The sequence below is a fragment of the Poecilia mexicana genome, unplaced genomic scaffold (assembly GCF_051168715.1).
Source record: "Poecilia mexicana isolate PSO_F unplaced genomic scaffold, ASM5116871v1 scaffold_9, whole genome shotgun sequence".
Classification (NCBI taxonomy): Eukaryota; Metazoa; Chordata; class Actinopteri; order Cyprinodontiformes; family Poeciliidae; genus Poecilia; species Poecilia mexicana.
Window position 1 is genome coordinate 16939318 of NW_028263378.1, and position 25301 is coordinate 16964618.

The 25301-nt window shown below is 42.7% G+C and overlaps 1 protein-coding gene across 2 annotated transcripts in view; it reads right to left on the reverse strand.

Moving 5' to 3' along the window:
* The window catches only part of fam222aa (family with sequence similarity 222 member Aa), a 70094-nt gene that overhangs the window by 33005 nt on the left and 11788 nt on the right, over nucleotides 1–25301 (reverse strand). Inside the window, exon 2 of one of the 2 annotated variants that reach the window (XM_014988093.2) lies at nucleotides 293–435. In XM_014988093.2, the coding sequence (XP_014843579.1) occupies nucleotides 293–389 (97 nt within the window). In that variant the 5' untranslated portion in view covers nucleotides 390–435. Of the gene's footprint in view, nucleotides 1–292; nucleotides 3172–25301 lie in introns of those variants that run through there. The other variant, XM_088008886.1, reaches the window with a different exon arrangement.

Here is a 25301-nt window from a genome sequence, read left to right on the forward strand (position 1 = left end):
ACACATATAAGGAAGAGAATGATGAAGCTTGGACACAAAGATGGGATTAAGCATATCAAGAATGAAAAAGAATAATGAAGGACAATTAGAAGAAAGGACATACCATTTAGACACACAAAGTCTCGAAGTCCAAATATTTTTCCGTACTTATCCAGACCTGGAAAATACTGAAATCAAATTCCAAAATTTTCCAGGCTTTCTCAGACTCGGTAGATCACCTAAACATAGGCATCCTGAGTTGAAGCGGAGCCGAACACCTGACGCCCGCCAATCACTAGTCTTGCTAACTTACATTTCCGTCCGAGGACTTGCGGCGGCTCCAAGGTCTTGCTGACACACACCGGGTGCTGGGGCGGGGGGTTCTGCCTCCTCTGCAGACAGGCCAGCATGGCGAGGTGGGCACAGTATTACAGCCGGGGGAGTTCTGCGGACAACCTGAGTCAGAAAGGAAAAAAAAAAAGGACGGATGTTAAAGCAAGTAAGATACGAGGTCAAAGCTGTGCATGGCCGGGTCTGGGAGCCACCGGGGGCTTTCTCACCGAGGATTTAATTGGGAAGCATGCCTACAGCTGCCTGCCTCTCAGCTCTGTGTGTTGAATGATAAACACACACCTGCAGAGTGTGGAAGTGGGGGGCGGGTGGGCACTGTTGACACGGGAGCAGAGCAGAGTCCAGAGCAGTCACTCTGCAGCTTCAAACAGCATATCCACACAGCCATTCAACCGCATCTCCTGTCTGTAGCTCCGAAAAAAAAAAAAAAAAAAAAACCTTTCACAATCACAGAGAAAACAGCAACACTCAGCCACATCGGGCCACATTCTTTCCAGGGCAGTGTGGATGTGGTGATTGATGGCGTTATCTATCGAAAGCAAAAAAAAAAAAAAGAAAAGGGAATGCTGAGAAAACAGCAGTCGGTCTGCTACGACTTAACATGCAACAGCTCAGGGGGACTGTCAGGGAAGGCCTGGGGCCCCGAGCTGCGTCTGGATGCATGTGTTGAACTGTACAGTCGCATGTGAAAGTGTGTGTGTGTGTGTGTGTGTGTGTGTGTGTGTGTGTGAGCAGATGTGATGGGATGGGAGGGGAGAGACTGCCAGCCGTACATCAGGGCTAGTGACGGCACTAATCAATCTCCCTCTAGGCCATAAATCTCCAACTCTGCTCCCCGCCGCCACCTTCACTCAGGAACACGGAGGCAGAGGCGACTGGTCTCCTCTCAAAAAGCCCATCGCATTCCCAGAGGAAGCACAAGACGTGGTCAGATATAAATATGAATATATATATATATATGTGTGAAAGAAAACTGAATAACAACCCTGAACAATCAGAAACCATGGAGGGTATCATTCATCAGGAGCGTCGCTGTGTCACACAACACAATGATGACTGATTACAAAGTCTTCCACTTGCATTATGTGGCAGATAAAAGCAGCCAAAGCATCTATTTGAGCCCAGAAAGTGTTTTTATAAGATAAGGATCCAAATTTACTCCTCTATTCTTTTTTTTTTACTCAGCATGCTTTTACTGAAGCCCAGTTTTACCTACAATGGATGATGGTCACATTTATTTGCAAAAGAAAAAAAAAAAAAAGGACTGTGGCTTTAATCTTGGCACCGCCTGCGTGTGAGTCGCTTTTTTCCAAAAGCATCAGCACGAAACACTATTGTTTCAAACCAAGCCCGTCTCCTCCCGTATTAAAACGCAGAGCGGAGGCAAATATTTCATGTGTGCCGTCAGAGCTGGCGTCTCCGGCTAAGACGCGTGGCAGAGTATTGAAAAATGATTTCTCACGCACATGCCACAGCCGAGCCCTCCGCTATTTATTTTCTCAGTGAATCACTAAACGAACATTTAGCCACCTGCCATCGGTCCATTACTGGCTTTCATAGATTATCATTGTATTTTGAAAGAAAACAATTGCAGTGATTACAGGATGAATTAATGGCGGGCCATGCAGCTCTGGGTCCTCTTCTTGCTCATTTAAAGGCTACACAAATGCAGAGCGCTGCTGCGAATGGTCGTAAATTTCAAGCAATCGTTGAAGCATTCAATCGAAAGAGCTCCACAAATGATGTGACGTACCATCATCGGTATTTGATCAAAGTGAGAAATATGAAATGTCTCCTCATACTTATGCATGTCCAGGAACGATATAATAATTGTGCTTTGCCCCGCTGAACCCACAGCCTTCCACTCAAGGCATTTCCAGGCTGAACGAATTGCAAGTGAATCGAATCTATTGCCTAAGTATTTAGCATAAATAATGGGTACTGAGTTGCAGTTGCAAGCTGTATTTTTACTGTGCTTCACATCCTCCATTGCTGCTTCGCTGAGTGACACAGAGCACAGGCACAACGGGAGGAGCACAGCAGAGTGCATGTGCAGAACTGTTTTGACATGCAAACATCACATTCATTGCGTGTTGTCCACACTGACTCCATACAAGTGCCTCGTCTGCAGAAGCCTCAAAATGACAAAATAGCATACCTATCATTTGTCTCAGTGTGAAATAAGTTCCCTCTGGCTGGCTATTTAAAAATAAGATGATAACAGTTTGAACGACTCTTCGAAAGGAGCGGATCCACGTGATCTGGCTCCATTTAAACAGTCGTAAATCTCATCTCTGCATCACAGTGTGAGGCTGACTCCTATGGAGAACCCAGCGTATGCTGCTTTTGGACTAAAAAGCACACCAGCGCTATAGATTTTTCACAAGAGCCTCCTAGGGGGCGGTAATGTGCCAGTTTGTCAACTGTCTGCTCGCGAGAGGAAAGGAAAGTGATAAAAGTAAAAAGTAAAGTGACCTCACACACACAGCAATTTGTTATTTCTGTCCTTGGGATAAATAACCAAATAATAAAAGAGAAGAACCTTCCATACACTGTAGTTCTACAGACAATCATAAGTGTTGCTTTACTTCTGGTTTGATCTGAGTCAGTTTTCCCTTTCTGGTGTCTGTTTGGAGCCAGGCTTTGAAGGGGAAGCATTGCTGTCACTGGACCCCAGTGGTCAGACAACACAACAAGCAGTCATGGAAAACGGGGGTTAGAGATGAGACAGTGTTACATTGTGAAGGATTGGAGGGTTTCAACAGTCACATAATTGTTAATAATCATTCAGTTGTCTATGCAGTACATTCTGTCCACAGATCTGGCTATATGTGTTTAGTTTAAGTTGTTTTTATAAGGATGAATCTCTAATTGGTTTTAACGATTACCATGATAAAATGTTGTTGCTATGAGCAACCCTTATAAGTGTGTTTGTGTTTAATTGTTCATAAAATGCTGCATCTTAAACACTTCAGAGCACATGGAAGCAGAAAGCAGTTAAATTAAAGAAGTGATATTCAATCACCAAAGACAACAAAATGTTACATTTGAACTTTGCTATCCACAGACACATTTCTGAAGAGTCCCCCCCCCCCACCTCTTTTCTTAAAACAAAAGTAGTCCTCTGCCTCTAGCTGAGGAATACTGGTTGCCAGTGCTAAATGAGCTATTAGCTGGATGTATTCAGTATTCAGGAGTGTCTGTGTTTGTTGTTTTACTTGTTACTTTTTTGTTGCATTTCTTGAACTTCTACTCCTGTAGCCAGAGGTCTGGCTAAACTCAGCAGAACAGCTAAAATACGAGGCTGAAGGACTTAGACAAGTTAGAAAAGAGTCAAACCTTCACAATAAGAGACTTAATCATAATATGCTGTAAAACTCAAACAGCATATTAAAGTTAATTAAATCAGTTTATGGAGTCCTCAGACAAACTGTCAGGAGCTTTATATGCAAAATAAAAACAGGAGGATTTTAAGCTCCAACATAATTATTATTGGTGTCTCATCTTGTCCTCATGAAGCTGATATTGTTTATCTGCTCACCTCTGGGTGTATTAACCCACTCCTACTACTCTTAGCATTAGCAGTAATTCTCCTACAACCCGTACTACTACTAGTAGCCGAAATAATGTTGAAACGGTTATGCTGACAAGAAGATAAACTGTGATGAATTTGCTCATAAAAATTATGGTCCAAACTTTTTATGCAGATAGTAGATATTATTCAGAAAGAGTAAACTTCACTTGAGCAGTGATGTCTTTCAAACTAAAATTAAGGAGTTAGAAAATACACTTTGACACACATGCTAGAATGTTTTTGAAAATGTTTTGGGCAAAATTCTCCAAACTGATTGAAATTTGTTTACTTAGGCAATCATAATCATGATTTCACAGTTATTTTTTTGTCACTATTGAAAAATCTTAATGCATCAAATGATTTGAAAAGCATTTATTTATTTCTAAGCTTCGTGTAGAATAATGCACAAAATATTGTAACTTTAAAGAGTATAGAATAGTTTTTACATCCCCTCCCCGATTATAAAAAAAAAACACATTTTTACCACAACCATTTTCCTTGTCTTTTAACATGAAATGTGGCACAAAAGCCCATTTCATTGTTTTATAACTGAAGCCAAAATATACTTTGTGTTTAATTGTTAAAGGTCATGAAGAGGCTATGAAAATATGGATCAACACTTCAAATATCTCAGTCTCTCTCCCAGAAAAGGCTTCTTCTTCTTTTTTAAAAACCATTTTCTCAAGACATTACATTTGACCCTGGACCCCGAGGCTTCTGCAATGCACTTAACACCCGAAGTCACATGAGTATTTTTAAAGCCTGTCACCAGCAGCACAAAACAACACTTTTAGCACAAAACTGACAGTGAGAAAAGCACTAAAATGCATCTCCCTGATAAATCTAAGCAAATTAAATCTCCGCACAACCTCAGTTCACCCTCTCTCTCTTTCACACACACACACACACACACACACACACGCACACACACGCAGACACACACACATACACACGCACACACACAGACACACACACATACACACATGTTGCAGATGGAAAAGAGGGACCACTCTATGTCTCGCCAGGTGCTCGGGGAAAAAATAAATAAATAAATTTTAAAAAAAGAGGTCGCTCACAGTGCCATTTCCTCTCGCACACAGGCAGCCCTGGCCCAAACACACTGGTACTTTGAGCTCATTACTGGCTATTCACATAATCCTTTCTCTGTGTTCTCTCTGCAAGGATACTAATTTCCCAACGAGCCCATCCTCACAGTCCATTTGTTCAAAGATAGTGGTTGAGAGAGGGGAAGCAGACACGTGGTGGAGATTGAGACTAAAAGCTGGCCTTAACGGGGAGGGCTGGGGGGGCGGGGGGGGGATGCCGGCACACTTTTCCCCTCCCTGAAATGAAAGACAATCGTGTAACTACCCTCCATTTTTCTCCATTTGCTGTGCACCAAATGTATTCGGAGGCATTATACTTTGCTAAAGGAGACTGGCTCTTTTTTTCAATTCAATTTCAGGAACCAATTTACCGCTATTATTGCCTTTAAGAGCGAGGCAAAAGGAGCAAGTCTTCAGCTTGTTTGTCATGTCCCCCTTTCCCCCTCATCTTCTCCCATTAGGTTACTGTGCTGCTTAGCAGATGTCCATCAGTGGCAGGAAATTATCCCCGAAACCAAACGCCTGTGACCCGTCACCCAGCTGCCCTGAAAGCAGCCCGTCTTGCCGAGGTCAATCTCTGTGAAGGTGCTAGGTTTTCTCTCTCTGTGTGTGTGTGTGTGTGTGTGTGTGTGTGTGTGTGTGTGTGTGTGTGTGTGTGTGTGTGCACACCGACCGCTCGGAAACACCACCTGCACTTCACTCGTACATCAAATCCACTGGGTCTCCTATTACACCAGTGCAGAGATATCTCAAAAGCTAGGATGTCTGTCGGATCCATCCCCGTTCTGCTAACGCCGCTGCAGGGTTCGCAACGGAGGCGGGAGGATCAGTCCCTTGAGATGAAGGAATAAGCTGGAATCAGGAGGCAGTGGGCTTGGCGGAGGGCTATTTCTTAGTTAAAAGGTTCTTAAACTGCAGAGGAGATCAGAGGAGATGGCTCTCCGCGCCCAAAGCTGTCTACTCAGATAAGCATCCTGCCAAGTGCGGGGTGGAACAGGGTGGTCATGGGTGAACAAACGCTGTCGGTCTGTCTCTGTGTGTGTGTGTGTGTGTGCGCGTGCTGAGGTACACGTGTTTTAGGTGAAAGACAGAGCATGGCAGATGATACTCAGTGGTAGCTAACCTTAGTACCTTATGGTTTTACATGAACAGTTGCTAAATAAATATTTGGTTTTCGTGGATCATGAAGAAATCTCCTGACATTAGTCTGTCTGGAATCAACATCGAAGCTTGGAGCTTCAGTGTTGCACTGGCAGACTTCATGTCTGGTTTATTTGTTTGGTTTTTTTTTTCTCACCTAAATTATTGTCCTTACAGTTTTTTAAATGTATAACAGCTCAGCCAATGGCTCTTTTTCTCATTGCCAGAAGGAGTGTGGTTACGCTCGGTGTGCTGTTGCCGTATATTCCAATTATTGCTCTCAGGGACAACCTTGCAGGCAACTGTAACAAGGAGAGAAGGCATTTGATTATCCCACAGATTGCGGTAGGCACAAGCGTTTTTTTTGTTTTTTTTCTTCGTTTTTTAAGATGAAAACTAGCTTATTATTTTCGACAGGACCACAGGAGCCAGACCCTCTGCAGAGTGAGCTACTTTGCAAACTGGTAAAACAGATTCAACACATTTGTTTTTATCTGCAGCAAACTTTTAGGAATGTTTGTCTGTAACACTTTGGGCATAAATTTCTTTCTGCAACTTAGCGAAGCACAGAAAAATGCGTGCTCACAGATATTTCAGGGTCATTGCTGATTTTATAGTTTTCATAAGTGAACAAAGAAATGCCAGAGGTGGCATTGACGTCCCTCCTTGAAGTGGTGCTTGTTCACTACCAGATATTTATGCACAAACTTTAGCAAAATGTCAAAGATTTTGAGTAAAATCAGCTACAGATCAGTAAGAATTGTTTTTTTTTCATACACGGTGAAATGCTGTAGAAAATAATTTCTTTTAAAATACTTCCTATTCATAATCTGACTTCTTTTTAAACATTTAATGTCTGGTCCTCTTCACTCGGTGATAGAGGTGTCATGTGTTACCTGTTTGAGCTGACGTGAAAAACAAACAACAAAAAAAAGGTATTTGAGTTTCTGACCGGCCACTGAAACTGAAAATTTGAATGAATGTGGTCACCATCAGGTTTGTTGGTGCTTTTCTAGAGTCGACAAGTATCCGTGATCCTTCCTCTGTAGGGCGGTGTTGCACGTGGAGCGCTAAAACTGCTTAGCCTTCGAGCTGTTTTCCCAAAAGCAGATTAGAAACATAAGTAATCATGTCAGAAAAGCACTGTTATGTTCGACATAAAATCACTACAAGTCAATTTCCAAGTATCGGGAGCCTGGCAGACGGCCTCCGTAATGCGTCAGGGCGTGGCTTCGTCCCAACTGAATGGTGACCCTGCAGTCTCACAATGGGACGCCCCATGCAGTGCTTTTAACAAGCTGCTGTGTCTCCCCTCTTAATAAGCCCAAACAAGTTAATCCAATCGACACACTCAAACCCTTTCTTTTTCTTTAACAAGGCACTGCCTCTACCCCGTTAATCCCCAGCTCCCCCTTCTCCGTCACCATACCGTCACATGAATGGAGGGAGAGTGAAAGCCTCCATTAGGAAGGGACAGTCGCCCACCCCCTCCCCTGCCCTTCGTTCCTTTCAGCTCTGCAATTTCCACACAGCAGCGCTAAATAATTTGCGCTCATACTGTATATTCAAAACACCCACACACTAATGCTCACATGTGCCTGATATGAAACTACTCTATTCTGATGGGGGGGACACAGAATGGGAGGGTTATGCTCGCCGACCCCGGTCCACATACAGCAAACAACGAAACCACACACAAACAAAAATTCAGAGGGGACGTTTGCCAACAGGCACGCACTCTGGGACATAAAAAAGGCATTGTTAACAAACCGTCCCAGCTCCACAAACAAGAGCCACTGATTCCCTAACAATACAAGCCCCTGGATGCACTCACCCACCAGCTCTGCACAACCTCACACCAGCACAATAAATAACCTGCACAACAAAAGGCCATTGTGTGTAAAAAGCCCACAGTTTGGACATTATTGCTGTGATATACAGTGCTGGAAAAATCGTATTGGCAGCTGAGCTTTATAAATATATACGTGATATGTACTGAGGCATGTCAGCGTTGCGGCGGCTTATGCAGTCCCGTGTGCTGAGAAGTCGTTTTTATAACATGTTTCTCTGCAGATGAAGGGCAGCTTGGCAAAAACACTCATCTGCTAGCTTTCCATATTCAAGTCAGTTTCAATAGCTTCACCCATGGGATGAAGGGTGAGGAATGTCTGGCAGTCCAATCACCGTGAGTTGTCTGTCATCTCTAATCAAAACACGCCTGTCTAGACTAATGTCAGCCCTGTAATAGAAATGAGTACTAATTGACTTCACAGCCAACCGCTGCATCTACGAACAAAGCAATCAGACGTTGAGTTTTAAACTTTTGCAAACGTAAAAGGCAGAGACTTAAAAAGCAACAACTCCAGACAAATAGGGAAAAAGTTGTGAGTTAAATCGGCATTTTAAAGTAGATTTTTGTAATGTGGAATGTGGAAGGACGAGCATTTAGAGGCAGCCTGGCCATTTGCCTTCCTACGCATATCCGCTTGATTCTTATCTCCTTACAGTGCTCCATCTGGGATTTCTCCCATTGAGCCCGATTCCTCTGGCTGAATTTGAACCAATCAGAGAACAGAAGCAGGAGTTGCTTCTTAGTTTCTCCACTGGTTTTGATCTGTGGTTGTAGCTTGGCAATGGCAGAGAAGGGAGTGAATAAACTCATTCGGGTCATGTTAGAAATACTTCCAAGTACTGAATTAACACCAACAACCATCTTGTTCGACTCGGTGCTTCTCCCTTCGCAGTGGAAGATGGTTGTTTACAGTGCAGGCAATGTACAGTGTCAAACTGGAGCATTGCATTCATCACGGACAAACATTAATGACTGGAAAAGTTTAAAACTTTAACAAAGTCCTCCATGGGTCCAGAAGCAATCTTTTCTCAACAGCGGAGGGTCCAGACCGTCTGTACAAAGTAAAACAAGGTGATGGTTTTTATCAGGCTAACTTAGAGAGTTCCCTCAATACTAACAGCATTTGTTTCAAAACTCTCTTCTCACACTCAGTTTCATACATCACAGGTTATTTCTGTGGTAGAGCTGTAGATTCTCTACCATCAAGACCACAGATGACTCGCTGAGGAGCAACAAGTTTAGAGTTCCCTGAAGTGTCACATGTGGCCTCATATAGAAATTACTACAGTTACATTTACACAAGTTTGCTTTTTCCTCATCTAGCACTAGCAGTGGAAAATAAATTTGGTTTGTTAATGAACAATCATGAGTGCTTTAAGGCCCAAAAAATGGCTGTTGTATAGAAAAGGTTGCTGAGTCCTGGTACAGGTGGAAGGAAGGAGCTTTGCTAAAGCTTTTAGCCTCAGGAGGTCATGGCAGCTAAAGTTATGCTGCTTTTGACTGAGTTCCCCATTTGCCAATTTAACTTCAAAAACGTGGCTTTCTAAAAGACCACATGAACTCTTGCAGACCCCACTTTTTTATAAAGCTCCGCTGTACAACCCATGTTTGTTTAATAAATGAGGCAAAAATTAGTCTAAACATTACTAAAACCCTAATGCACGTGACTTTTTGAATCAGAAACGCTTTTGCCAACAGTGGCTTTTCCTAATTTCCTGTAGAATCGAGATGTACCTACATAACAGAGTTTCAGTGTCCTTGAGCAATAAGAAAGTGGCTTAAGATTGTCAGACACAAGCTGACCTTCTCCTATTGGTGCTAAATCAGCCGCAATCTAAGCATTGGAAATGTTGCAACCGGTCTAACTAAAGTGCAGTTCATGACTGACTCGCTTCACACCAAGAAACTTCTTGGTTTCTAGATTTTAAAAACAAAGCCTCATACCTGCTGTGCATTTATTTCTCTGTGCAGACTGCTCTCCAGAAAGGACTCCAGATATAAATCACCAGCCCCCCGCTGCAACATCACCCAAATGTGAGAAACAAGCTTTTCTTTTCTGCTTTTTTTTTTCCTGTGAGATTTATATTTTCCACTGTAAACCTTCTTACACACCATTTGGTAAAGCATTGTTGATATTGCAGAATTTCTTATCCCAATGTGACACAATTCTTTATTGTCCCAGACACATCCTTTCATGGCTTAACGCAACAATAAAACACTGGTTCTCAACCCATCCTATGGTGTCTCACTTGAATATTCAAAAACCTCTCATTGTCTCTGTCCTTGTGTGTGTGTGTGTGTGTGTGTGTGTGTGTGTGTGTGTGTGTGTGTGTGTGTGTGTGTGTGTGTGTGTGTGTGTGTGTGTGTGTGTGTGTGTGTGTGTGTGCGCGTGTTTTGTTCATTGTTTGTTGTGCTGTCGTTCCTCATTCCTTTGCTTCCTGAACTTCAAAGAAAGGCTTATGTCAGTTAAGGATAGAACAGAATAAGCAGGAGAACAGGAGGGGGGGAGAAAAAGAGAAAACCTTTGTGTAAAGCGCTCCAGTCCAGAAATGTGTGTTTATTGATGGGTGTCCAATAAATCAATGGGAAATAATTGAATTGAAGTCCAAACAGCACCCTCCTGCAGGACCTGGGGTGACCCAGATTCCCTCGGTCCAAATGACAACTCGGCTGTCTTTCACTGGAAGATGTCACAGATCCAATAGTCAGTCATGCATAAGATTAGTGTGTTGCCAGGCCCACAAGGCAATCAAATAGTGCACCGTCTAGATGTTGACACTGATCTCATTCGATATATCTCAAGTGTGACAAAGCCATTTTTGCTCCGCTTGATATTAAGGACTGAAAAAGAGCGGATGACACAAAGGCTCAGAGATTCGCTGGTAGGAGATGTTAACCAACATTTTCCTTTGCACGCAGTGTGTTCGAATTTACCAACGCATTTTACACATTTCTATGTGACAGACGAACTCAGCATAATTATGAAAAGAAAGTAAATGACTAATATCACTCAAAGATTTTCACAAACTAAATCTGAGAAGTGTGGTGTGCATTTGTATTCAGCCCCCTTGAGTCGACACTCATTCGCCAAAATTTAAGCTGCGAGTATTTTTAGAGGATGCCACGTCTGAACATCGAGAGACGGAAAATTTTCTCCATTGTTCTTAGCAATGTAGCTCAAGCTCACACACATTGGACAGAAAGCATCTGTGAACCTTTTTTTTTTCTTTCCCCAAGTCTTAACATAGATTTTTCAGATGGATTTACGACTTTAACATCCTTCCTTGTCCTTTTGCTCATTTGTGTTTTTGACTTTCTCTGTGACCTGCACCATCTTGGGCCTGGTTTGAACATCTACTGCCCTGAGCCTCTATACATAAGACTAAATATTACATGTGCATGCTAAACTATAACATATTACAATCTGAATAAGTGAGAAAACAATTACTACATCCCAAGCTCCCTTTGCTGTAATACTTTACAAACTCACAGGCCAATAAATTCCCAAAATATTTGTGCAGCTTTAAACCAAAGAACCTTCTTCCACTGCATCTCTTACATGGCTGGTGACAAACTAAACTACCATCAGAATGTAAGGATTTTATTCAACAATTTAATTTTTCTTGACCCTCTTCTGCAGAAGTTACATTTGATTAAAAGCTGTTCTGTCAACAGGTTCTTTCACCTGAGCTGTGGATGTTTGAAGTTCCTGCAGAGCTAACAATGGGCTGCTTCTCTGATTAATGTCCTCTTGACTTGTCTGTTCGATGGACGAACATGTCTTGAAATGTTTGCTAATGTCCTACAGTCTCTGCTGCCACAAGAACAACCCCACTTTGGTGGACTTAATTTTAATTTAAGGGTATCATAGAAGAAGAGGTGGAATACAAATGCATGCCACACATTTACGACCCTTTCATAAAGTGAAAAAAAAAAACAAAAAAAAAGAAACTCATTCCTGTTCTTGCGCTTCACTGTCACGGACTACATTGTGTTTGTGTATCCCATAAAACTAAATTAAATATAGTCGGCCAAAGTTTTGATCGCAAAACCCTCCGCATGGCCTCTTTACTGTACTTTTCATTGCTCAGACTCAGCAGTCTCTCTCTTTACTCCAGATGTTGCCTTCCTTCTCCCTCTGGAAAACTGGCCCTGGCCATGCGAGCATAGGGAGTCCAGTTGGACAGAGTGGGAGGTGAGTCTGCGGTTGGTAATCACCTGCTGGCTAATGGCACAGATGGCGCAAACATAAGCAAATGTTTGTGCAGCAGTGATCCAAGAAGTGTCTCTGACAGGATGACAGACAAATATGGGAACCTGAGAAGCCCACAGCAGGCTGAGGAATTACCGCATGCAGATTTACTGCAGAAAAACTGTCAACCTGGCAGAGTGAGCTACCTGTAGTGCAAAAATAAGAGTTAACACACTGATGCTGGCTGTTTTAACAGGTAAAGTGAAGGTGTCAGGGCTCAGGGGACTGAGAAAAGAAGTAGACGATTTAAAATGGAAAATAATTTCTGTGACAGGACAGACTTACAAAGAGCAACAAACCTGACCATTTGAGGCAGGTCAGTGCATTTGTGACGGTTATCGTTTCTTTGCAATGATTTTTGAAACTACTAATTTGTTTTATTTGCTAACCCCATAATTTGCTTTTTTTTCCCCACCCACATTTCAAAGCTATCCAACCAGTCGAAGGTGATTGGGTTCAGATTTATAATGACAGATCTCGCGCACATGAAATGATTGCTACAAATGGGTATGAAGCCTGTTGGCGTCTTTCTCTCAGCTCTAGATGAGAGAACTTAAATAGTCTTTTAATTTATTGATGTTTGCCAGCAGAGATGTTTTTATGGTAGTCAAAGCATCAAACATCAAGTAAAAAGCCCTCTGAGATATCGCTAATCTAAAAGACTCCTTAGCAGATGAGCTCCTTTAGCCTGCATGCGTGTTACAGCTTTGGTGCCTTGGTTTGTCCTTCACAAGAGACAGGTAGCACTGCCAAGACCCAGTAATTAGTGCAGATGGGGACCGTAATACTCTCTTCCCCTCCCCGCAGAAATGCCAAGGGAGCCGATCTATAAATTCCTGCATATTAATGCAATTTAAAACCACTCCAGACACCTTGCTGGAGGCAGCTGATAAAAAGGTGAAAGGCGGGTTAGTTTAGCCGCTGATATGTCGGTGACATAAGTCTTGTCTCAGCAAATTTCTGACCCTTAGTACACACACCAAAATAACTTCATAATCTGTCCCTTTGCTAGAAAATGCTTCCCTAATCCCGAGCTCAGGCCCCTACAATTGGCTGACTATCAATAATTAAATGGTAATCTAAAAACCCATTTTAGTCGGGTCATCTTTCCGCGCCTTTGTCCCAGCCTCTCTTCCTTCTCCATCTATTTTTTCCTCTTTCTGTAAGATCTAGTTAGAGATTTCATTAGCATGAGAAAGCAGGCTGGTAATTGTCTTCACCCTACTGAGTGATCCCTGGATAGAGGATTAGGCAGAGAAAGCCCTATTTCAACTCTGAGCACACATGCTGCCCACAGCCACCCTACCCAGATTAGATTTGACTGCAGACGGATGAGACCAACTGGTAATCTCAAGCAACATTAAAGGGATAGTTCAAGCTTTTTGACGAGAAGTAATACACTAAAAGGTTACAAGCGGTTAATATCCTAACACTTGATATTAGGGTTATAAAATATCAGGAAAACATGGTATAATGTTGCTATGTGTTGCAATGACAACATGGTATCTCTGCTTTGGCCAGTAAATCTAGACTTACTGGTCACAACCAGTAGAACCAATCACCAGTCAGAAACCATCACAGAAAAACTGCAAACTTCAATCACTTGCTTTCCAGTATTGAAGTCCAAAAAGTTCTTTGTGATGCTGATTTTGCTCAACTAAAATGGTCATGATGGCAAATTTTCTATACATTGTCCAGACCTACTTGGCAATTGATGAGATATATTTTGGTGGTACTTGTTGATGATTAGTTACATGGGAACTAGCAGGCACAAAAAAATGATCTGCCTGTATGAAACATGTAAGGAGAAAGAAACATGTAAAGCATTTGCAGACAGAGTAACGTTGATATAATCTACGTAGATCGTCAAAGTTTAAGTGAATGCTACTTTAGACACTATTTACGTTGCCTTACTCTTCTGCTACTTTGTTACCGTGACAAGAAACCATTAACTTGTTCCTTTTTCAGTTTCACATAGGAAAATATTTGGTGACGCACCACCCCGATCCTCAATTTCCTGTGTAAATAATTAACATCTGCATTGTAAATAATCTCCCAATCCAAACATGGCAAAAGCTTAAAGGTTCATAAAATAGTGTTTGCTGAACCAGCTTATCTAGATGTATACTAAAGATGGAAAGAGCATTATCTACTGCAAGTATGAGTTATTGATTAAAGCCTTTTGATCAGAGATACACCAGTCAATTGGTCAGAGATATGAAACAGCTTATTTTCATTTTCAATCATTCATTGATCGATGATTGGAAGGTTAAACAGAGAAACATATTTTTTCTCAAAAATTTCTTAAATGCATCAAATATAAAAGAATATAGTATAATTTTTTGGTTTACACATAACATTCAACAGCATGTGCTTTGATGCACTTTTGAATTTTATTTAAAAAAAAACATATAATAAAGGTTAAGATCCAGTAAAGAACCTGTAGCATGTTTTCTCGTTCATGTCCTTACCAACTTATCAAAATAAAATAGGAACAAACAGATCAGACCTCAAAGAAAAATGGAAATCGACTGATCTGTGCGTCTCTACATTTAACAAAAGCATCCTCCAAAAATCACAAGCTGTCCCTTTGTGGACTTTTTTTGTTGTTGTTTGTCTCAGTAACTTCAACCCATCTGTTTTCCACTTTTCAACCTTTTTTTTTTTCTGTAAATTTTCATTCTAATCTACTAATATCCTTTTCAGTTGAAAATGCGGATTGGGAGCAGGCAGCTTTCAGTTTCTCCCTCCCTGATACACACAGAGTATTTAGAGCTGAATCTCCCTAAATCATCCCCCTGGGCCACCCTGTCCGTCACTAATCTGCCTGCCACCACCCACTCATAAGGAGGTGTCACATTTCTGGCACTCCTCCACGGGATAAGCACTTCAAACACCAGAGCTTCTCCACTTGACCTTTCCACGGAGATGATCGATTAAGCTCCTTGGATTTATTCCATAAACAGGCAACCATTACATCAAAAAGGCGAGGAATTTACCTCTGAGGCAGAACTTGAGATCCATATAAGCTTCATGAGGATTCCGATTTTTATTGGCTTTTTAAATCCACTTCCCGCACCACATTAATAACCGCAGAGCTTTTTCCAGAGCCAGTTAGGGTGTCTGGATCAGGGCGACTCTCTACTTGTAATAACTGAAGCAAATCACACAACAAAGAACTAATTCAGCAATCTGTGCTCCTTGAAAGCAGTGATGCAGGGAAAACAGTTGAGCTCCGGAGAAGTAAAGCAGAGCAAAGAAGGCGGCTTTTGATAAAAGAAAGAAAAAAGAAAAAAAACACAGAACGCATAAAGTGGAAAGTCAGACCTGTTCAGGAAGTTTGGTGGGGTAAACCAGGGAGCAGTGAGGCCGGTAAAAAAAAAAAAAGAACCTGCCTTTCGGTTGCAGCACAAGCCATTAAGTTACAACACTGCAGGCTTCCTGTTTTCATGCTTGAACACCTTCTACATGCTTTCAGTAGGGACAAGAAACAATCTCGAGTGAAACAACAGGCAGGAGAAACCCGAGACGACAGAGAGCATTTCAGCGACAAACTGCTCTAAACCACAACAAATCGCTTGTCACTATGTGAAAGTCATAAGAGGAATCAGAATAAGGTTTTGTCTTATCCATAAAGAGGAGATCTTCCTCTGTTCATGATCACAGGGGCCAGAGAGCCTTTGCCTCAGCATGGAGGGACTCCTGCACTATGGTAATCATATCCTATTTGAATAATGAGGCAATACCGCCACTCCTGCTGCCCATTCCCCCTGCATCCTTGACTGGAGTCTTTGATAGACACTAATTCTAGCTCCATCTATAAAGCTCCGCTCATACATTTTTAATAGAATCTATTACTTTAGGATTAAATTATAAAAGACTGTCCTCCTTAAATTTTTAATAGTTTGCATAATTGGTATCAGGGCCTGAATGCGCACCATAAAAACCCAGTTTGTACAGGACTGAGCTGCAGAACGAGTCACACAAAACCACACACGGCAATATGACACTGTCACATTCGAGCACACATCTGCTCGCGCCCGTTCACGCACACAAGAGGGCGGCTTTATAGCTGCTGCTGCTGCTGCGGGCTTTGAATGAAAGCGGACAAAAAGGTCAGGGACGGCTGCTTTTTGGCTGCAGAACTCGGGAGTCCGAGACAGGAGGAGCCATCTAATGGGAAAAACGGGAAAGGAATTAAAGCAGGTGTCCACGGACAACCCGCTGACCGACCAAGACGTTCACCAGGGCAAACAGCAAAAACTACTTAGCTGCTTTACAGCTCCTGTTATTCCAACAGTCTGTGATGATAGGGGAGTTCAGCCTGACTGAATAATTGTTCTCCTTTCTGGCAGATGAGCCTTGACTAAAGGGGTGGTTCAGAATGAGTTTCCGTTAAAAGGTTATAAGTAGTTAATATCTTACCTGCAGTAAAAGCATTTCTTGGCAACTGCATTCAGTAAAAATCCAGATCACTTGATCCCGGACACAAATTGAACAGTAACAATGAAAGGAGTCAAGTTTAACCAGCTTAAATCGACTCCAATCTCAAAAGCACAAAATACAGCTATTTAATGAACCTTTGAATCATTATTGTATTTGCTCTGGGCATAATGAAGGCTGGAGGCGGTGCGCTGCTAATGACCTTCCCATGTGAAACACTTTCTAAGAACATGTAAAAGAATTTCTGGTAAAACTACCTATCTAGTACAAAAGTAAGGCTGTGTAAAAATATGTAGCATTATGTTCAGTTAAACTACTTTTGCCATCAGGGAAAAATCAGGGTCACACAAACACAGATGTTTATGCAAAATGAAGATTTGCAATTCTGTCAGGACCTTCTATCTACAAGCAAACCGTCAGTAGTGATAAAAAAACCTTTTTTAAAGTGGACATTTTTGAGAACTCTGTTCACAGTAAGTGTGTCATAAATATATATGGCGATAAAATACTGGTTTAATTTTCACATGCCCACTACGACTATCTGTTGGAGAATCTGCAACAGCAGTTAACTTGTTTTTAGTGGATTATTACACATCTGTTTCCCTTTGTCCTCTGTTGCTAAATCAAACATAAGTGGAATATGTTAAAATGACTGGGCACACAGTCATTAAGAAGGTGCTCAGCCGTAGTCAGGATGATCTTATTTTTAATTCATAAGTAATTAATGTTGATTGTGTCGCTATATGCTGGTGGGGGGTTACTGGCTTTTGTGTTTTTAGTGACGTTAAACAGACCATGTGAACACTTTTTTTTTTTCTCCAAAAACTAAAAAGGAAAGGAAAATATATCTGCTTAAAAATACATCTAGTCATGTGGCTGAGGCCTGAAACGGTTATTCTGACCCAAAATGTATTCATTGTTCCATTTAACATATGTGTTTCATACAGGAAGATAATATGGGTCGCACCATCACTCACAGAATAAGCCACCATAAATATTAGCTCTCCAGAGTTTAAGTTAGCTACTTTGACTAGAATCTCTTCTCAGTATCTGCTTCACGCAGGAAGATTATTGTTGGCGCACGGAGCCTCCAACCTGCATGTGTTGTGTAAAAACATTATTGGCTTTTGTATAAATGACCACCCAACGCTGATGATTTACAGATGTATAAAACATTCGCGTTTACAACTGTTTGCTTCAGCCTCTTGGATCAACTAATCTGGATTTATACCTAATGAAAATGGTAAGACTGATGTACTGCAGGTAAGATATTGATTGTCCATAACCGTTTACTGCATCTTGACTTCAAAAAAAATCCAGAAACATCCCTTTAAATGCCTCTATCTCTCTGCCTGCATCTCCATCCCAGCTCCTTCTAATAACAGAGCATGGAGCAGAATAAATGTCTCTCTGGCATCTTCTTTTCAACTAGAGGCCCCTTAGAAATCTATGCACGTCACCCCCCCCCCCTACCTCTACCCCCCAAATTAGCACCACAGGGACACCTTTCTCTCCGCCCCCTCCTGCTGCCGGCAGCTCTTTGGCATATCTGTACCGGGGAAAAATATTTCACACTGTATGAATTATTAAGCGCGGGGCCAGTGCTAAGCAGTATGGAGATAGACCAGTTATTCACAGCTCTATTGGGACGGATGCGTCGGGAACCCGGGCCGCTCGCCTATCAGATCGTTTGTCACGAGCGATAGACAATTTACAATGAGAGAATTTTTCAATTTATTCATTCTGCTGTCACTGCAGTTTTCAACCACCGCGCTTTCCTCTCAACAAACCCCCACCTCCTTCAACTCTGTCTCATCTGCTGAGGGGGCTCTGTGACCGAAAAGGCTTCTCTGTCTTCTGCTCAATTTTTTATTTTTTTTTTTTTTTGTCTTCTCAGTTTAAGGAAGAGTCGAGAGGAGACGGATTCTGTTACTTTAATATGAGCCGTGGTGACGGCGTGTTGAGGACATCTGGTGACATCTGTTGAGAAATTTCTGCTGTTGTAAAGCTTGACCTGTTGATATGCACTTTTAGAGAGTCGAGTTTCTCTTTACAGAATATTATTTATGATATCATAGAGTTCCCTGACTTCATTTTAAACATCTCTGAGTGCATGAACGGTGAATCCTCTTAGGGTTGGATCATGTTGTACAATGTCCCTACAATATGTTCCTGAAGTTTCCGGACCCACTGTATTAAAAAATGTCATCAGCTTGTATTGCCAATAGTAGTTAGTAATGCAACAGATACATCCTTATTGTTTTCCAGGTTGCAACTAGAACTTGCTCAAATTTAGTTGAGCAAGTTGATTCTCAGAAAAGAAAAAACAAACAGAGCACTAGATCCTTTCAAGGTTGCACATTTTTGACAAGCTCGAAAAGCTACGATTAATATTTTCAAAATTCTCTAATGGAACAAATGGTGTTTGGTAAAATAATATTTGATAGTTTAAAACAAAATCTGAAAGGGAGGATTAATGTTTGTTTTTGGTTACCGCAAAAATGCTGAAGAAAACTCAGACGTACACATGCATAGGGCCTCAGCTAGAAATCCATTGCATTCTGCAATTTCACCCTTAATTAAGGTGAAGCAGATGTCTAAACACCCACCGATTTCATTTTTGTTGCCTTCAAACGCCGCTGAAAAGCACAAACCGCAGAGCAGACCAGCATCAGGAGCTGAAAGCAGCACTTGAACGTTTCACCAGACAGAAACTCAAATCCACAAGAGGAAATAAAAACTGTTGTTTGCTCTCAGTGCTGTCTCTACAACAGATACAGAGTAGACATTGTTGTTGCTTTTTTAGGTCCAAATGTTCAGTGAGAGCAGCATGACCTGTAAAGCCGCCCTGGCTGTTCCTGTGACATCCTTTGAACCCGTCACAGACCGGCTGCGCTGAATGGGCGTTGATGTGAAAAGCTGAGATGTTAGATAAATGTTCCTCACAGGCAAGGCCTCTGCCCTCATTTTGATGATGCATTCTTACACTCAAATACTTGCTCCCCCCTCTTCAACATGCAAGCGCACACACACACACACACACACACACACACACACACACATGCAGACACACACATGCTAACACAGACATGCAGTGCCAACAATTCCAGTGAGGGCAGCGCTTGTTTGGGGACAAGGTGACCCTGTTGCCCGGGGGCCTGTGAACAAGCACAATAGAGGCCTCTCATCCTGCGCACACCCAGCCGGCTGCGTTTGGCCGATGATGGGCGGAGGGTGTGTTGTGTGTGCGTGTGCGTGTGTGTGTGTGTGTGTGTGTGTGTGTGTGTGCGTGCGTGCGGCATCACAACACCCCTCTATTGCAGCTTTAAAGCCTCATTCAGGAAGCCCCCTGAGATAACTCCTTTCACACCCCGCACAGACGGAGCAAAATCCCCGCTTCGAACCCAGAGTCACGCAGTCAACAGATGGAGCGGCTATTGAGTGAAGGATCGCGCCGGCAGAGGCGGCTCCCCATCCATCCCCGCTGGAAACAATGGGGCAACAGGTCAAGAGTGCTGTCTCAAGGAGGAGGGGGTCAGGCAGGAGGTGGCGCTGGGGGGGTTACTGCTTTGAAAGAAAGTCAAGCTATGTGAGCACTTTGAAAAGCAGAGGAACTGAGAGAAATGTTTTCTTTCGGATGCTGGACGCAGGGGAGGAGGTCGGTGGCTGCATGTGAGGCGCTCCGGCTGGTTGCCGAGGATTGAGATCATGTGGAGGAAGAAGGTTGGAGGGGGAGGAGGGAGTGAATCTGGGACAGCAATGTTTGTATTCAACCTGCAAACAAGCATAAAAAGATACCCCTGTGCACACACACATCTGACAGTATCACAGTTGGGCGCACATTTCAAGCTGCGGAACGCAAAAAATAAAAAAATAAAAATACGTAAGGGGCTGAAAACTATTTATTAGAAAATTAGAATAAGATTTGAGAGACAGGTGCCTACTATTTAATCATACAGACTATTTAAAGCTAGTCAAACTTGGAGATGTAACAATGTAACTATACATCCAGCTCAAGTTGTAGCAATATTTTCTGGAAAACTACAAATCGAAAATTTTCTCCCCAGTATACCAGTAAGAGTTTCGCAGTGTTCTAGACCAGTCCCAAAAGTGGAACAAACAGAAACAAAGAGCTGAATCAGTCAGTAAATAATAAAAATATGACATAAAAATGTCCCTGATCTGGTTTGTGGGTTCAGTGAGAAATCCCAACCCATGGCTACCTTCTTAGAAAACCTAATCAGTCTACTCCAGTGCAGGTGTGACTGGTCCATGAACTGTGTCTTTTTGTGCTTGTCACGTTGTAAAATGCGATGCACAGGTGTATTGGCTTACTGTCCCCAGGTATGAGTGTTTGTGTGCGTGGTTGCTTTGCGTGATGGACTCGAGACCTGTGCAGGTTGCACCACGCCTCTCGCCTAATGACTGCTGCACACGAGCAGCAGAGCGCCCTGCGACCCTGCACAGGTAAGCAGGTAGACGACAGGTGGATGTATGGATGGAAGTATCAAATCCCAAAGATCAACTGAAAATCATCATATCTTTACATTTTCACAAGCAGAATAATTAAGTTACATAATTAAACTATTTAAAATCATTTCTCCTGAGTGAATAATTGTCCAGTTCAGCCTTGGTGTTTTTGACTATTTTATGTCTAAGTTCAGTCAACTTCATTGTCAAATGTTCTAATTTGAATAACTTGTCAGGGCCCTGCAGGAACCCTGCATAATAAAAATAATGGCAATCGTAAAAGAGATGGTCATAAGAACATCTTACACTTACTTCACCAGACGAACTCCCTTCCTGGATAGCGCTCAGTGAGACAGGCTTTAATTTGATGTGAAATATATTTGTAGCATAGCACAAAAGAGGTCCTGTTACACCCCTATAAAGGCACAGAATTAACAGCCTCCCGTTTCCTTGGGCAGCTCAATAAATCCCCTAAAGTCTGCATTACTATGACATTAGATTGGTCTGATTTTCTTACTTGCTAATTGATTTTTGTGCGTTTCTTCTCAAAATGAAAAGCAGCTCCAGACCACAGATATCTATGAATAGCTCTGCGCTCAGCCATTCATGTGTGAGGACGTGCACCAGGCCATGACCGCACAGATGATCGCAAAGCAGTCGTACCTCGCTCTGGGGGAAAGTATATCCATTTCCATTGACCAGCACTGCTGCTATCATGTGGCTCTGACCTGGGAGTCTATTAGTCATCTAGTTTGCCCTGCCTCACTGGGTTTCCATGACCGGAGTGGAGACAAAAAGACTTGAGGGTGGTATTCGGTGATCCCAGCGTTTCTCGTATGCCATAAACATTCCTGTGTGCGAGATGCCAAATACTCCTGCCACATGTTCCTCATCCCAGAGAGATTTGGTTTATGGGGCTATTTTGCACAGGAAGGCACTCATTACGGAGCGGAGGGTGTCAGAAGCCCTGCAGCTACTCTCCATTTACAACCACTTGACAAGAAAGTCTCACAAAAAGACTTCCTACCACAAATAACACATAATTAAACACAAAAGCCGGGTTGATGAAATCAGAGTGGAGTATGGCTTTTCAAGGTGGAATGGCTGAAAAAAAAAAAAAAACTTGTCGAGGACAGCATTATTTCTCTCTAAATAAACTGTCAGCTAAGCACAAAGCACAAAAGCTTATTCTACCTTCTATAGGTCACATCAAAATACATCAATGGCTTGCCATTTCAGAATATACTGCTGTTATGCTATTTGAGGCCAGAATTGAAGAAAATAAAGCCCATTCCAACCACGCTCAGAAGAGATCAATAAGCACATACAAAAAAGAAAAGGGCCATAAACACAGAAGCTTTTATTCAGAGTGCCACAGTACTGATAAAAGCACAAAATACACCTGGAGAGTCAAAGCTGAGAGCGGCAGAGGACAACAGAGCCCACGCAGCTATCAGGAGGGGCAAGAGAGTCCTGGCAATATTAAGACCTCAACAACACAGCAGCTAATAAATTCCTAATATTGTTGGTTTTAAGAAGCCTTTCCCTTCCACAATGAGACCTGATTCAACCCTGGCCGTTGCTTTTATCCCCCTTTCTTTTTTCCCCTTTTCAGTGTAGTCTCACAAGGTCCTCGGCTTTAAGCAAACAATGCTGCTGGGCGGCAGCCCTTATTTAAAAGATTAATAGGATGCTGTCTTGGCAAAGAAGCAATCAGTGAGGTTTCTGTGACAGCAGAAAACATGTGAAAACAAGGCAAAGAGGAGAGACCATTGTCCCGGTTACCAACTGCCTGCCGCGGCTCAATTGAGATAGCTGCTGCTTTCCAGCCCCGCCGTCAATCATGGCGGCAAGCGTCAATGGGGGAAATTTAAATGATAAAACGATAAGTCATGAGCAGGCGATTTTGCTGTCAAAAACTGGACGGGGACTGTTTAAAATGACTTTGTGCAGAGATTTCACCACAGCCAGATGGAATTTGGGTTTGAAGGCATTTCCTCTCCATCGTGACAGAATGTGCAATCACAAGGGGCGTAACGATGTTAAATATCCACGATATTTCTTCGCAAAGCACTATCTGGCTGCAGTTAGCAGGTGAGTAAGTGTAGGTTATCATTATTGGGCCCCAGTGTGGGATTGTGGGATTTAAACTCACAATTCTGTTCAGTGTCTGACCATGTCTGAGAGTCTTATTTTGAAGTAAGAAAGGAAGTGACTCTTGAATTGCTGTTTTAAGTTGACAGAGAGGACTGAAGAAAGTCCTGCTTACATAAGGAGTAAAGAAGCCTCCATCACATCTCAGTTGTTTGAGCAGCAGTATCTTTGGCAATGAGGTAGAAAAGGAAAATCTTCTTCGTATGCTAGAAGCTAAAAGTGATATTGACAGCACTGCATGATAAAAGAAAGTAAAATACTCCGTCTTGGTACAGCTGAAAACTTAACACCACACTCTTGATCTCGCAAAAATATATATATCCAGTGCTGCAACGCATCAAAAGCAAAACGCAAACAATAAGCATGCAAAGGGACTCGACGTTCCACAAAATGTGCTTTTTCTCACATTTAGACCACTGTCCAATAAACCAGCAAACGACTGTACAACAGCAGCTTCAATTTTGTCCAGACAGCAAGACGTGAACCAGATGCTAAGCTAAGTGCTGCAGCTAACAGCCAGCTAAAAATGTGCTTAAAAGTTCTTTGCGTCTCGTCTGTCACATTGTGACCGTTTCTTCTTCCAGAGAGCGTCCAAAATGCTGCAGATAATTGGTGGAAAGGGAGAAGAACTTTTTGTTATTGAGTGTTACTGGTCAGGTGATGAACTGTCAAAGAAACAGGGCATTTCAAGAACTTTTAATTTCTCTTTTTGCAGAAAAGTTTTCAAGCAACATTTCATTTTATTAAATGTTGGGCGTCATCTCGTCTTGTTCTGGGTGGTCCTTTCAATCCCTGTTTACAACTGGCATCATGGATATATAACAGAACGCTGACTAAAAGACAAGTTTAAGATACTTGAATGCCAAACCATTTTCTCGGCTCCAGTAAACAGGATCCATCACATTTCGCCCGCAGTCTGAATGAATATGCAGCTGTCTGCGTGTCTGAGAGGCCCAGTTATCAATTGCTTTAATGGTTCCATCCATAAAGACGCTTAGGAACGATTCTAACATGTTCAGGGGGCAAACTTTAATCTCCCCCATGTTTGCGGAAAACATTCCTCAGTTAACAACAACCATTAATGATGAGGTCCAACACCCATTTAAAGGAACTCTGTTACTCGTCGTTCTCGTCTCTCTGTCCCCCTCACATCTGTCTAATATCTCTGCTGCTACCAAATGAAGCCAAAAACTGCCAGCAAAAGTATCTTTAAAAAATGCATGACAGAAAGTAATGACAGCCGCGGAGAAGATGACAGAGCGGGGAAAAACACAAGTGAGCTGCTGAGGAAGTAAGAGAAAAACACTAAACAGCTGCTTCTTCTCCCCCCCCCCCTCACCCCCCCAACCCTGTTCCCTTTGTTTTTCCCCAGGAGAGAGTCCCATGTGATCTGCCTGATCCTGGTTTGTGGCTGACAGAGGGGACCGCAGCTCTGCTCATCTCCCCACTCACATGGCTCCGTGCCCCTCCGCCGCCTGCCTCAGCATCACTCCGCTGCCAGGGGGGGGTGGGGACGGGGGGGGGAGCGAGGGGAGGGAGGGGCGGAGAGGGGTGGGCTGCAATAAGGAGAGACTCTCCCAGTAGGTTCTCGTCAGTTCCAGGCCATTGCACCTTGCTCGCTGGGACTTTGTTTACACACACGTGCACACACATCCATGCAGAGGCAGATGACTATTAATGGATGCGATAATGGGTTGTGTTCTTTGTCTCCCCCTCCCCCCCCCACACAGTCAAATGTTTTGTCTTTAAGAACGACTGTGACAACGTGACAGGCAGTTCGAGGCCCCGCAGAGCTTATTAAGGTGGCACAGGAGCAGATAACGCTCAATCAAAAGCCAGCGATACGGTTGATGTGGTCAGTGGTAATGTGCAGCCAAAAGGTCTGACATACTTCTTCGGTCTTTGGGGACGAGCAGAGAACGGCAGGCTGCCCTTGTGCGTTCAGTCTCTACAGATGTTGCCTTGGAGAGTGGCTGACTA